This window comes from Malus sylvestris, chromosome 15 (genome assembly GCF_916048215.2).
Source record: "Malus sylvestris chromosome 15, drMalSylv7.2, whole genome shotgun sequence".
NCBI lineage: Eukaryota > Viridiplantae > Streptophyta > Magnoliopsida > Rosales > Rosaceae > Malus > Malus sylvestris.
The window spans coordinates 34834633-34849374 of record NC_062274.1 but is presented as its reverse complement, the minus strand read 5'-3'; the positions used below and the strand labels follow the sequence as shown (position 1 = coordinate 34849374).

General features: G+C 34.1%; 2 protein-coding genes across 2 annotated transcripts; one reads left to right on the top strand and one right to left on the bottom strand.

The window, feature by feature from the left end:
• The first annotated feature begins 4087 nt into the window (after positions 1–4087).
• LOC126605453 (photosynthetic NDH subunit of lumenal location 4, chloroplastic) lies at positions 4088–8144 on the top strand. The gene is made up of 5 exons (XM_050272862.1): positions 4088–4622; positions 5579–5671; positions 7018–7078; positions 7188–7256; positions 7697–8144. The coding sequence occupies exons 1-5, from the start codon at positions 4227–4229 to the stop codon at positions 7786–7788; spliced, it is 711 nt and encodes a 236-aa protein (XP_050128819.1). The 5' UTR covers positions 4088–4226; the 3' UTR covers positions 7789–8144.
• Positions 8145–13446: 5302 nt separating this feature from the next.
• Positions 13447–14488, bottom strand: LOC126605454 (heavy metal-associated isoprenylated plant protein 23-like). The gene is made up of 2 exons (XM_050272863.1): positions 14108–14488; positions 13447–13976 (listed from the first exon to the last, which is right to left on the bottom strand). Exons 1-2 carry the CDS (start codon positions 14265–14267, stop codon positions 13675–13677), a joined length of 462 nt encoding a protein of 153 aa, XP_050128820.1. The 5' UTR covers positions 14268–14488; the 3' UTR covers positions 13447–13674.
• Positions 14489–14742: the final 254 nt, after the last annotated feature.

The following is a 14742-nucleotide window of genomic DNA, read 5'->3' as shown; positions in this document are numbered from 1 at the left end:
TACAAATAAGTGTGACGGTTGGATCGTTAAAAAACGTTTCGTAGAATGCATATTGCGTCAAAATAGTAGATTAAACAAACACTTAAAGTTAATATTATACTTCTATTAAGTATAAAAAAAGATTTTGTGGTATCCATTAGTGTAAATACTTTAAATTAAAGATCAAATTTATTCATTACATTCTTATAGGGTCGAGGAGTGTATCTGTAAAAAAATCATCAAAATCGGAGCTAAAATAACCGTTAAATTGTGATTTTTCGTTTATAACCGTCGAAAACTTTTGTTTCGTTACGTAATCTCTGAATGTTTGTTTTTTACAATTTTTTACGTATGCGATCTCGGAATGTGTACAAATAAGTTTCACAGTTGGATCGTTGAAAAAAGTTTCGTAGAATGCATATTGCGTCAAAACAGTAGATTAAACAAACACTTAGAGTTAATATTATACTTCTATCAAGTATAAAATAAGTTTTTGTGGTATCCACTAGTGTAAATACTTTAAATTAAAGATCAAATTTATTCATTACATTCTTATAGGGTCGAGGAGTGTATCTGTAAAAAATCATCAAAATCGGAGCTAAAATAACCGTTAAATTGTGATTTTTCATTTATAACCGTCGAAAACTTTTGTTCCGTTACGTAATCTCTGAATCTTTATTTTTTATGATCTTTTACGTATGCAATCTCGGAATGTGTACAAATAATTTTGACGGTTGAATTGTTGAAAAAAGTTTCGTAGAATGCATTTTGCATCAAAACGGTAGATTAAACAAACACTTAAGAGTTAATATTATAATTCTATTAAGTATAAAATAAGTTTTTGTGGTATCCACTTGTGTAAATACTTTAAATTAAAGATCAAATTTATTCATTACATTCATATAGGGTCGAGGAGTGTATCTGTAAAAAATCATCAAAATTGGAGCTAAAATAACCGTTAAATTGTGATTTTTTGTTTATAACCGTTGATAACTTTTGTTCCGTTACGTAATCTCTGAATGTTTTTTTTTTTACGATTTTTTACGTATGAAATCTTGGAATGTGTACAAATAAGTTTGACGGTTGGATTGTTAAAAAAAGTTTCGTAGAATGCGTCACAATAGTAGATTAAACAAACACTTAAAGTTAATATTATACTTCTATTAAGTATAAAAAAAGATTTTGTGGTATCCATTAGTGTAAATACTTTAAATTAAAGATCAAATTTATTCATTACATTCTTATAGGGTCGAGGAGTGTATCTGTAAAATATCATCAAAAGCAGAGCTAAAATAACCGTTAAATTGTGATTTTTCGTTTATAACCGTCGAAAACTTTTGTTCCGTTACGTAATCTCTGAATGTTTGTTTTTTATGATTTTTTATGTATGCGATCTCAGAATGTGTACAAATAAGTTTGACGGTTAAATCGTTGAAAAAAGTTTCGTAGAATGCATATTGCGTCAAAACCGTAGATTAAACAAACACTTAGAGTTAATATTATACTTCTATTAAGTATAAAATAAGTTTTTGTGGTATCTACTAGTGTAAATACTTTAAATTAAAGATCAAATTTATTCATTACATTCTTATAGGGTCGAGGAGTGTATATGTAAAAAATCATCAAAATCGGAGCTAAAATAACCGTTAAATTGTGATTTTTCGTTTATAACCGTCGAAAACTTTTGTTCCGTTACGTAATCTCTGAATGTTTCTTTTTTACGATTTTTTATGTATGCGATCTCGGAATGTGTACAAATAAGTTTGACGGTTGGATCGTTGAAAAAGGTTTCGTATAATGCATATTGCGTCAAAACAGTAGATTAAACAAACACTTAGAGTTAATTTTATACTTCTATTAAGTATAAAAAAAGATTTTGTGGTATCTACTAGTGTAAATACTTTAAATTAAAGATCAAATTTATTCATTACATTCTTATAGGGTCGATGAGTGTATCTATAAAAAATCATCAAAATCGGAGCTAAAATAACCGTTAAATTGTGATTTTTCGTTTATAACTGTCGATAACTTTTGTTCCGTTACGTAATCTCTGAATGTTCGTTTTTTATGATTTTTTATGTATGCGATCTCGGAATGTGTACAAATAAGTTTGATGGTTGGATCGTTGAAAAAAGTTTCGTAGAATGCTTATTGCGTTAAAACAATAGATTAAACAAACACTTAAAGTTAATATTATACTTCTATTTAGTATAAAATAAGTTTTTGTGGTATCTACTAGTGTAAATACTTTAAATTAAAGATCAAATTTATTCATTACATTCTTATAGGGTCGAGGAGTGTATCTGTAAAAAAATCATCAAAATCGGAGTTAAAATAACAGTTAAATTGTGATTTTTCGTTTATAACTGTCGATAACTTTTGTTCCGTTACGTAATATTTGAATGTTTGTTTTTTTACAATTTTTTACGTATGCAATCTTGGAATGTGTACAAATAAGTTTGACGGTTGGATCGTTGAAAAAAGCTTGTCATTACGAGTGTTTATATATTTTTTCTATATTTTTTTACACTTCTACATTAATTAAAAAACTATTAAAGACTTTAGGTAAACAAAAATATACTTAAAACAAAATTGCGTTTTTATGTTTTGGATGTGATAATATGGAATGTATATACTTATTTAGTATTATGTTTTTCATTTGATTATTTATTGGTTTAAAATATATTTTCCTTAACGGGTAACGGGTCGGGTCATATTACCTGTTAATATTATCGGGTCGATTTTGGGTCGGGTCATTTTACCCGTTTATTTTAACGGGTGTTACACGACACGACCCGTTAAGATATCGGGTATGACACGAAAACGACACGAACACGAAAAACACGACACAAATGCCAGGTCTACTTTTGCCATCGCGTTAAGCCTTGAAGAACATCGGCACATGCCACATCTTCATCTCTATCCTCTGGTTCGCATCTTTCGAAGTAGGGTATTATGTTCGTTGTAGTTATAGGAAACATTCAATGAGACTACGTGTGAAAAATCAAATGTAATAGAAAAATCCGAAAGCAAATTCAAGAGCCTTCTTCGAGTGTACTAAATCAGGGTCTCAATAAAAACACCAATTTGTGGTAGAAAAAATCCATCGTCTTCAATCTTGATGAATTTGTACCTATAAAAAAATAAACACCTTTGACTAAGGACCAAAGCCACATGCACCCACGAGGTTGGGAGGGGGGTTGGCTAATGCGTAGCAAAATGCTTATCAGAAAATGGTGTAGATGGAGTATTTATAGGGAGGTGGCCGACCATAGTAGGTTTTTACCCTACATGTGGTGGCTTCCCATTGACTAAGGTCTGTCATCCGTAGGATGGATGAGGAGAAAATTATGCCGAAGTATAATTTGGAGATAATATCTTAGAATTATCAAATAATTATCCTAGATTGATTATGATGAGGATTCTTTACTTGTTTGAGTTGATCTTCAATTATGAATATATTAAAGATGAAATTTGGTAATTAATTCTATTTTTAATGCTTTTGACTTTCTAAACCATGAGCAAGGAAGCTTGGAGATGTTGTAGTTAACTACTCAAGCCTCTAGGAATGTTGAACTGCGCTTGGGAATACTTGTGGGTTTGCCCATTTAATGAGGGTGACTTCTTTGGAAAAAAGTTTATGTGTCTTCTGAATTTTTTGGATTATTTTTTACTCCACAACTACATCAAATAACTTTGTAAATATGTCAATCATATATGACCAATATTGACATCATTCTAGTTGTGTGAGTCACTTTGAACCCGCTCGTATTGTGTATTTATTTTTATGATTCAGCCGTGTACTTTTAACGAGACGGCACCTAGAGACCCCTCATAAAGCAAAACTCACTCATTGGAAATGTTCTCTTAATTATATTCACTGAAGTCACTTAGTACTACGGTTTAGTGGTATTTCTTTTCACTTGTAAGTGAGAGGTCTTGGATTTGGTTCTCGTCAAAACGAATTTGAACCATATTATTGCTAATTCATTGTGAAACTAAGCTCATCTGTTCTCTTTAATGTAGATAATACCTTTTATTCAAAAAAAAAAAAAAACTCTGTTCACTGAATAAAAAGGCAAGATGGGTCTTATCCAAATTTACGGCCAAGATGTTCCTTAATCAGGTCCCATCGTATCCACTCTTCTTTCCCTCTCATGAAAAGAGTCGTTAGCAGTTATTCAGCTCTCAAACCTCCAGACCAAGAACAGATAAGAGTTACAAAAATCAAATTAAGATAAATAAAAATGGCGGTTTCTACTCTAATCCTTACAACTCCAAAGCCCCTAGCCCAAATTCAACCCCCTAATCCTCCTCCTGCAACCTCACTCTCCTCCTCCAAACCCACTTCCACTTGTTCTTGTTCATCTTCTTCATTCTCAGCAACTGCAAACAATGCAAACAAATCTTCCTGGAAATTTTCAAATATTTTGAGCAAGAAGTCCGTAATGGATGTGGGTATGGGGCTGTTAGCATCTTCAATTATGGCATTGTCTCCTTTGGAAGCTGACGCCACGAGAATTGAGTACTACGCCACCGTGGGGGAGCCTCTCTGTGACTTGAACTTTGTTCGTTCTGGGCTTGGTTTCTGTGATGTTTCAGTTGGCCCCGGCGTCGAAGCTCCTCGCGGTGAGCTCATCAATGTGAGTTCCCAGTTTCTGCTTTCTTCAGCGCTATGTCATGTCTTTTATTTCAACAAAAGAGAAAGCATACAAAATTTTTGGTTTTTTTATTGTTGTATACTTTCGAATTACAAGTTTTGCTTCTTGTTAATGGGTGTCAAATACAATATGATTACGAATTGCACCCAAGTTCGAATCCCCTTTTCCTCACTGCTTAGGATAATGTAGAATATCGTCTTGTGAAGCACATACATATATATATATATGTATTTAAAACATTGGGAAAGATAGAAGTGAAGTTGGTTGTTTCAATTTAGTGACCATTGATGTTCCTTTGGTTTTATGGCTTACCAAATTAATGGTCTAGTGTGAATCGACCCAAAACAGATAGGTACGCTCTGTTTGGTACAGAATTTACTTCCAAGCATTAGGTTATACTCGCATTTCTTCCCACTTGTGAAGAAGTTGAAACGAAACTTATTCTCCCCAGCCAAATTTGTAATGAACTTATTCTCACCTGCCAGGGAGAAATTCTCTCCATATTACTTGGCAGACACAGGTATTCCAACTCACTTGCACCAAAATACCAAAAATACAAGCAGCATCAGTTTTGGTCTATTCAACTAGTTTTGTGATACCGTTTTCTTGGTCTGTCAATTAAATGATTGATTCCAAAAACTCAAAATTTTTAAGAGAGAAATTTGACGATTGTAATAAGGCTCAACGTCAAATGCTCGCCAACATTCTCCCTTGTGTGTAGGTCACTAGGTCTGCAAGAACTAAACAGAACTTGGCAGCACACATTTAGGCAATGGATGACCAAAATTGGCATACCAAGATTTCGATGATTGAATGAATTGATAAACAACCTTATCTTGGTACCGAGTCATGTCTCCTTTTTCTAAAAGTGAAGTTATTACGAGATATGTCTATCAAACACAACTTAATAATACAATAGTCTGTTTTAACGAACACAGATTCACTACACCGCAAGATTCGCTGATGGGACAGTCTTTGACAGTAGCTACAAACGAGGCAGACCTCTAACTTTGCGTATTGGTGTTGGCAAGGTATGAAAATTCTATAGTATCAATTAGATGAGAACATTATCTCTTTGATTTCCTATATGATGAATTGAAGCTTTTAAATCAAGAATCATACTGCGTAATGAGCATAAAAGCCACAAGAATTAGTGAAAATTCTGTCCGGATAGTCATCTTACACTTACATTTCTGCATGTGCTTTCTATGAATTGCCGATTCTCTGTTCTGAGGCTGTTCCTCTTTTACGTACTTAGATGCATTTTAATCATTCTCTGAAGTCCTAATTAAAGGTGTATTCGATTTTTTCTTTGTTATCATTCTCCCATTGTTGGAATAAACTAATTATTAAGGTTTGCAATGTTTCCGGCCACAATCAACATCAGAAATAAAGAATGTTTCCGGCCACAATCAAACTCATCATGAATGATATTATCAATAGCTGATAAAGGTTTCCTGATGCCTCCATCAATATTGTAGCCTCGTCGAATAAAACTTGGCATGACCTTTTCTAATATCAAAGTAAAAACACTAATTGGCTAGCTTGGATGTTCACTCAATTTCTCCAATTTTAAAGCAGCATCAGAAACAAACTAAACATTTTCTTTTCAGATATATCTAAATCAAGGTTCTAAAAGATACTAGGCGCTAGTCGGGCGACAGGCTGGTGCCTATCCCCTAGGCGGCTAGGCGGGGCCTAGGCGGACTAGACGGATTCAAGAAATTTATGATATATTGTATAAATAAGTGTCGTTTATGCTTAAAAAATAACACACATAATTATATTGGGATACCTAAATTGCTAAATAAAATGACGCATAAATTATTAAGTATTAGAACATCTTGAAAACATGAGAAATAAACATATACTGAGTGTTTTCCAATTTCCACATGGATGTGTTGCAACGGGTTTCAAAATACTTCAGAATTTTATCACATTCTTCACCTCTTGTATTAATCAGCATTGCACTTTACTATGGCAATATCCATATATTGTATTTATTATTCATAAGTTTTTCAAGCTCGTCATGGTGGGGTTGAATATATAGGAGAGGAAGAGTCTTGCTTAGCTTCTTGTTTGAGGTTTTCATCCTAAATTATTAGCAATAATACTAAATGGAGAATTAACCCCTAATTCCAAGTCCAGAGATTAAGAATTAAACAAAAACAATTTTCGTGTTGCATTTGTCAAAATCAAAGCAACCAAGGGCTCTAAGAAACCAGAGTAGAATAAAGAAACTAAACGAAGTACATCAAATTGTGGACCTGAGAAATGCTTAGTTTTCCTTTTCTTTTGATTCTCTCGGTGTAGTCTCCGCCTCCATACCTTCATTTATTCATGCCCATTTACCTTTATCTTATATTCTGGTGTCCAGGTTATTAGGGGACTGGATCAAGGTATTTTAGGGGGTGAGGGTGTGCCTCCAATGCAAATAGGTAAGACGATGAAGTTGGTTATGTTTCTAAATGTTTCTTGCCATTTGTTAAAAAAAAAAAAAAAAAAAAAAAAAAGAAATCAAATCGTAACCCATCAAATATCACACAGGGGGAAAGCGGAAGCTTAAAATTCCTTCACATTTAGCATATGGGCCAGAACCTGCAGGATGCTTCTCAGGTGAGTTTCCTTTATATTTGAAACTATCTTGATTCTTTAGTCTTCCATGATTATGGTTTACGACTGTTGTCGTCAACCAAAATCATCATCAGAAACTTGAAACTTTCTATGATCTTACAAAAGACATCATTGAATCACTATCATCCTCACTATCTGTGTACGTGTGGAAATACTTGGTATATGCGATCAGTTAACTTTGCAGGACAAAACTCTTGTCGATATCTGCTACCGTAATTTCTTAGAAAAGTAAAAACTGGATGTCAAGTACAGTTACTTATATCGATGGTATAATGATGATGTATGCTACAGTTTCTCAAAATCTGAGGCTTGCTAATTTATTCCTAGACCTTAAGGTGAAAAACTAAAATATTTTAAACATACAGTCAGTCGTTTTGAGTCTTGGAAACTATCAGAAACTAACATATATGCATCTTTTATAGGTGACTGCAATATACCTGGAAATGCTACTCTTGTCTACGATATTAATTTTGTTGGTATCTACTCGGGAAATAGAGCATTGCCGGGCAAATAGATAGAACACGCCATTAGATCCTTGCATCTCCCGACTTCCTGATACTAAGCTTCCATTGTTAAATACAAGCCGAGGCAGGAATTCAGAGTCATACATATAATGGTGCGCCTTCTTTTTCTACGCTTGGCTTGCTAAATGGAGATGTATCGATCCCATCCGCGTTGGTATCGCCCCACCTATTTCATTCTGCATTCTACCTTACATTTTATGTATATAGGTTTACCTTTGTGGAACATGGGACGATTCGTATTAATGAACATACTTATCTTATGTGATCGAAACACTTGGAAATAATGGCTTGTACCTAATTTGCGTATAACTACAAAAGTAAGTTTTATAAAAGATGTTCAGCCAAATCTTTTGGATCGGTTTACTATGTAGAGATATGTTGCTGCTGAGACCATAGCTTTTGTCTTGAATATCTAAATTTGCCTAGGGTTTATAAGTCCGAAAGTTTGGAGAAGGACCTCACTGCTTAGCTTAGCTGCTCTCTCATTGCTGACACTGTTCTGGTCACCTTTATTAAAGAGGCAAAAGCACGTGCCAACTCTAGGTCGAAAGTTAAATGAATGGCATAACATGATTGTCTTGGAGTACTGCCACAGTTTAGGATTTAGGAGAGTAATTTCTGCACTCCGCTTTTGGCCTCTTGCACACCCTTTTTTTCTTTTTTCTTTTTAGCAATTGGATCGAATGAATGATAAGTGAATCAACAGACATAATTAAATAGAGAAGTGCAGAAGATCAAAAGGGTGTGTGGAGAAATGACTTCCCCTGGTTGTTTTTCATTTCCGGTTGGTAAATTCTGTACATGATATAGCAATACAGCAATGTGCTTGACAGCCAAAGAGCTGACTTGATCAATCAGTAACTTACTTTGGGAATATGTAGTTCTCACTTCTCACTTTTTCCTACTTTACCCTTCTATGCTATATACTGTGGGCGCTTTGTGCCTTTATACTCAAATTTAACTTTACATCTCTGACAAACATCATTTTCGAGCTCATCTTTCTCAGTCGTAATTTCTACTTGTATCGTTGGATATATAGGTTATAGTTCTCCAATCTGCTTTGTATTTTTTTTTTTAACAAACGATATTATTTATATTAAGGAGGAGGGGGCTTACCAATTAATCAACATGCTGTTAGATTAAAGCTTTTATAAAAGTACATCACGTATGTTAATTTTGATCGGTCTTGACATACAAATGTCACGCTTAGTAAATAGGGTTGTGATTATGCTTAATTAGCAAGAAGTTGCGATTAGAGCTTAGATTCTTATAACTAATTTGATTTAATTTCAGTATTGGAGGGAAATTAAATGAGTTTGAGAAGAAATTATGAGGTGGGGTTGCTTTTATGTAGCTCTAGCTATGTATGCAAATGAAAATGTTGCTTTTAATTTCAGCAAACTCATCAGTTTTGCCTTGAATTGCCATAGGGTATTGAATGCAAAAGGGAATAGAATTGTCCAATCCCAAGGCTGAAATTTCCTTGATTGTTCGATTGTCAACCGCCATGTCTTGTTCTTCTTCCAGTTCCATTTCAGTTTCAACTTCAAATTCGGATTCGGAACTAGAACTAGGTGAATTGAATTCTGGCTGCTTCCTCTTCTTTTTCAAAGTTTGTTCAAAATCGTCGTCAAATTCTAATATATTGTCACGAACAGGTTGAGAACTTTGAGACATAAACTAGTGCCTAAAACAAAAGAAGACAAAACAAAATTAGAAACAAAAGAAAAGACACAAACAGCAACAAAGGAGAAGATTAGCAATTTTGCTAATCCCCGGCAACAACGCCAAAATTTGATGTGGTAGAACACAAATTAAACCCTATAAATTATGCAATTGTAGTACGAGTAAGTATGGATCGTTCTATTTCGGGGATTAGAAGGGATACTAACCAACACAAATTAAACTTAACAAACTGAAAACTAAGTTAAACTAACAACAAAACAATAATTGGGGGGACTTTGGACGAATTTAATTAAAACATAAGTAAATGGCAGCAAATAAATTAAGTTGTGAATGAAATATGGATGAAATGATAGCTAAAGGATTCTTCTCCACACATGAATCATATGCATACAAATCGATTTCTAGTTATTCTTCCTATAAACCAAGAATGACAATGCCCCAAATTAACTGCATACATCACTAATTAGCTCTCAGATTTTCCTAAGTTCATTGAATTGGACACAGCGATGAAAGCAAATTATTCTTCTTAAGTTCCCTAACTATGAAAGGCATGATAGAGATACATCTCGAAGATTATTAAATTATGTGAAAATCATAAGCATTGACAAAACAATCGTAACTATGAAAAGCATGATACTCCTACCAATAATTTACTTAACTCAATCATGACTACTGACTTTTACCATTTACAAATATAAGTTCATAACGATTAGGTGAAATTTCCTTATATTCTAGTATCAAATCTTTGCATGCAAACTAAGTATGCATCCTTAATAAACATACAAGAATAAGTTTTCTATAAAGCAAATAAGTAAATCGCATTCATGTTTTATGAAACAATAATTGGATGTAATCAATTTATATAAAACATATGATCATGGCTTCGAATTCACCTCTAGCTAAAAAGAAACTTAGTTACACATGTTCATCATAACTGAAAAGAAATCTAAAATAAACATTGAAACTTAAAACAAAGAGAGAAAGAACTCTGAAAATTCCAGTAACTTCAATGGATGAATGGTAGGTGCGGCACACCTCTGAAACGTTGCAGGACACTTCATATATATATAGGGCACGGCTGAATCCAAGGAGGAAAGGGATTAGGCGTTTTGAATTATTTTAGGACTCTAAGAAATAGGTGGAGAGTGTTGGAATGTGATTAGGATTCTTCCTTGCAGCTGGAGATAAGATATGATAAGATAGTGTTTTTCTCCAGCTAGGATTCCTCTTTCTTGTGTAATTCCTTGTCTTCCAAGCCTCAACTTTAATTTCTCTATATTTTAGCACATGTGTAACGCCTTTTAAACACTAGAAATATCTAGCCCATATGCTATCCACGCATGTTATTCAATTCAAGTCCAAAATTGCTCCAAATTGCTCCATTTGACTATTTATTGTCATATTTACCAACTGGACCTCCAATAATATGAAAATAACTTAAATTACTATAATAAATGGAAATTAACTAAGTAAATGCAAAGAAATAAGATAACAAAGTCTTGTAAATATGCTCCTATCGGTTATAGTTCTCCAATCCATTCCAATCGGCCTTGTTTTTAATTTTTTTTATTTTAACAAATGATATTATCTATATTAAGAGGGAGGGAACTTACAAATTAATTAACATGCCATTAGATTAAAGTTTTTATAAAAGTACATCACGTATGTTAATTTTGGTTGGTCTTGACATACAAATGTCGCGCTTAGTAAATAGGGTTGTGATTATGCTTAATTAGCAACAAGTTGCGATTAGAGCTTAGATTCTTATAACTAATTTGATTTAATTTCAGCATTGGAGGGAAACTAAATGAGTTTGAGAGGAAATTATGAGGTGGGGTTGCTTTTATGTAGCTCTAGGTATGTATGCGTATGAAAATGTTTTTACGCTTCCTCTGGATTGGAGAAAGGATACAGAAAGAAAGTGGAAAAGGTTAAAAGGTTAAAAGGGAAAGAAAGAAAAGAAAGAAAGCGAGAAAGGTGATTCCTTATTTGTTCTACATGTTCGGTTCATCGGTTGAGTAACCAAAAAGAAGGATCTGCTTTCCTTGCCAATTTCCTTTACCCTCTTTCTGGAACCCAACCCAATGGATTTGAATAATATTGTAACGTTGGTGCCAATTGTTTTGAATACTTGTAGTAGTAGGAGCCTACACTTTTTACTTTATACTTTTGCACATTATATATGGATGTTGATGGTCCTCCTGTGCAAGGAAGAGGGCCTAGTGTTTGGTTGTAATATGTGACATATTTTTTAGGGTGATGTGTCGATTTAGTCTTTGAACTATCACTTTAGTAAAAATTGGGTCTCTGAATTATTTTTTTAGTAAAATAAGTCCCTAAATTAATTAAAAATTACTAATTTCATTCATACCATTATATTCAAAACTATTTTATTCATTTTATCGTTAACTTAAGTAACTTGACACACTTTAGAGTGTAATACCGTCATTTTCTCACCTATAAGCCCTTAACACTTCATATAGTTTGCAAACCTAACGTCTAATTTACTCTCCAAAGTTAACTCTACACACTATTTCTTTATGGAAAATTACCAATCTAATTACCAATCTACTCACCAATGTGTATCACATGTAAGTAACGTGATTTACATTGATAGAAAATTAATATAGTACCTTCAAATCTAATATTAGGGATGTAATTGGCAGATTTTGATAATCCAATGACTGATTTTTCTATAATAAAAAAATAGCTTAAAGACCTAATTTTCATTCAGATGATAATTTATGGACTAAATTAACAGTTCACCCTATTTTTTAATACCATGTTCATTTATTGTTTTTCACATAACAATACGGGAAAGAGGTTCGAACTCAACTCCGTCTTGGATACATGTGGGAAAGGTCGAGATTGAACTCGGGTTTGATTGTAAGGCTAAATGCTCGTTTTCATTGGAGCTACACAGTATAAACCCTAACAACAGGCAATAGCAGAGCCCTAACTTTAAATAGGAGAATATCCACCACCTTCGAATACATGATACGGCAACCAGCTAGCACTAACTAACTAGTTTAGTTTGGGGGTTCAAATACAGCTGTGAACAAGCAAAGCCAGAAGAAACAGTAAACATCATGCAGCCGCTCGACACCAAAACCAAAACAAAATAAAGCTTCCATGATGGCTACCTCATAGCAACCCAACTAGTTTCACCAAATACCCAAAACTGCTTTTCTACTACTTTTTCAAGTGCCTTGTTTAGGTAACTTAAAATAAACAACATATTATACTAGAGAAGTGATTTTTTTTGTTAAGATTTTAGAGTCGGATATGCGGATCAGTACTAAAAACAATCTAGACAACCTAAAAGACATTGGATTTTATGTCAAAAGGCTTCAGTGCTATTTGTAATGCAAATATTCAATTATATGTAGTAATATATCAAGTCAAGTTTTCGATGTGGGATTGCATTCTTCAACAATTTTCACTCCCCCTTTTGTCCTCCTGCACTCTTCTGCTTGTTTCTGTTCCTTGTCCCAGTGTTGATTAACAGGGAGGGTAGTGCAAAGGAATATATAAAGAAAATAATAACTGTCTTTGGGCTGCCATTGTTTGAGCAATGGCAGACAGGGTTGAAGTACTCTAAGGAGCGTAGAAATCCTCTCTTGTAAAATTGCCGTGTCTATTTCAGCTAGCTACGCTGCTCCACTTGGCCCATTATGTATATAAAATCTCAAACGTCCTCACTTGTCCTACTTGATTTTGGTTGGTTTTGGACTGTGTTCGTAATCTAAGCCCACCAACTCATTTAAAAAACCACATTAACTTAATTAATTTAGGTTGGTTTTGGCTTTGTGCGTTGTGTTCAACTTTAAGCACACCAACTAAAATGATAACCACATTCTATATTTGACCAAAAAACCACATTGTATTGATAAAAGACCCCCTTTTTTGTTTAATTTTTATACGAGCAATACTAGAGGTGAGCATAATTTAACATATGTGGCTTGGATACTAAGAAAATGTTTTTAACCATTTGAACTACAAGACCTTTTCCGAGTACGAAAGATGGCAGGATGAAATCAAACCCCCCCTCTAATTCCTGATAATTCCCATATAAAAGGAAAACAAAAACAAAAAATACAACATTGAAAAAAAGAAGAGGGGAGACTTGGAAGCTAGCTAGCTAGGAGACTAATTAACTGATCAAGAGAAGATGCTTGCAAGTTATGGTACTACATGATAGAACAGGCATTAGGGTTGTCATCACTGAACATGGTGGTGTAAGGGTCTTCATATTTTGTGACAGTCCCAGTGGAGGAGGGATTGTTGTCCACATTTCTGACATAACCAGGAGGTGCCTTCTTGTCATAAGCCTGGGCAATGTAGGGCTGTGCCACTAAGTTGTAGGGCACATAAGGCCATATCTCTGCCCTCTTCCCTGTTGACTTTGCCTTCTTCAGCACTTTGTTTGGTTCAACATACCCAGTCACACTCACCTTCTGTTGCTTTCTGTTTATCTCCACAGATTTAACTCCTGCTCAACATGCAACATACAACATTTTTTATCAGCCCAAAGTTTGCAATTTTCGACTTACCCCAAAGTTTGATGACATTTGTAATTTGTGACATAAACTAGGAAAACAGATAGGCAGAAAAAGAACATACCAGTTAAGGAAGAGAGGGCATTCTTGACCTTAAGCTCACAGCCATCACAGTCCATCCTGACTTTGAGCTCCACTGTCTGTAATTGCTTCTTCTTTTTGTGTTTGTGGCCACTGCTGTTCACCAGATCAGACAAGTACTCCAATGTTCCTCCAACTCCCATTTTTTGCAGCTTTTTTTAAGGTCAAAAGTTCTCAGTTGATGCCCTTCAACAAACCCTTGCAATTTATATGGAGAATTTAGGTCCCTTGAGAAACTGCAAGGAAGGAAGGAGCTTCCCTTCCTTGCTGTTGCTGCTGGTGAACAATTTTATTAAATGGATTCTTTCCTTGCCTTACAACACTCAAAGTCTCTCATTTACTTCCTATGACATCTTTCTTTCTCGCAGCCCCTACTTCCTTCTTATATAGCCTTTTCTTTTTTCTGTCTTTTTAAAAATAAAATTATTCAAATTCAAACAGAGGAAAGATCGTGGGTCACCCCAAACAGCAGGAAACAACAATTCTAAGAACCTTCAAATATTTTTCTGTTTCTAGAGGTTGAATTGATTGAATTAAAAATTAAGAAAACTAATGAAAAGGGCTTGAAAACTTTGAGTTTTAACGATAAGGACAAAATAAAGGGTAAAGTAAATAGTA

What these genes read in the sequence shown, in the direction of transcription:
- LOC126605454 (XM_050272863.1), bottom strand. Translation starts at nt 14,267, where the DNA reads ATGGGAGTTGGAGGAACATTGGAGTACTTGTCTGATCTGGTGAACAGC. An exon ending in TGCCCTCTCTTCCTTAACTG is followed by an intron (nt 13,977 to 14,107) that starts GTATGTTCTTTT and finishes CATGTTGAGCAG; the next exon opens with GAGTTAAATCTGTGGAGATA.
- LOC126605453 (XM_050272862.1), top strand. Translation starts at nt 4,227, where the DNA reads ATGGCGGTTTCTACTCTAATCCTTACAACTCCAAAGCCCCTAGCCCAA. An exon ending in CTCGCGGTGAGCTCATCAAT is followed by an intron (nt 4,623 to 5,578) that starts GTGAGTTCCCAG and finishes TAACGAACACAG; the next exon opens with ATTCACTACACCGCAAGATT. An exon ending in ACCTGCAGGATGCTTCTCAG is followed by an intron (nt 7,257 to 7,696) that starts GTGAGTTTCCTT and finishes CATCTTTTATAG; the next exon opens with GTGACTGCAATATACCTGGA.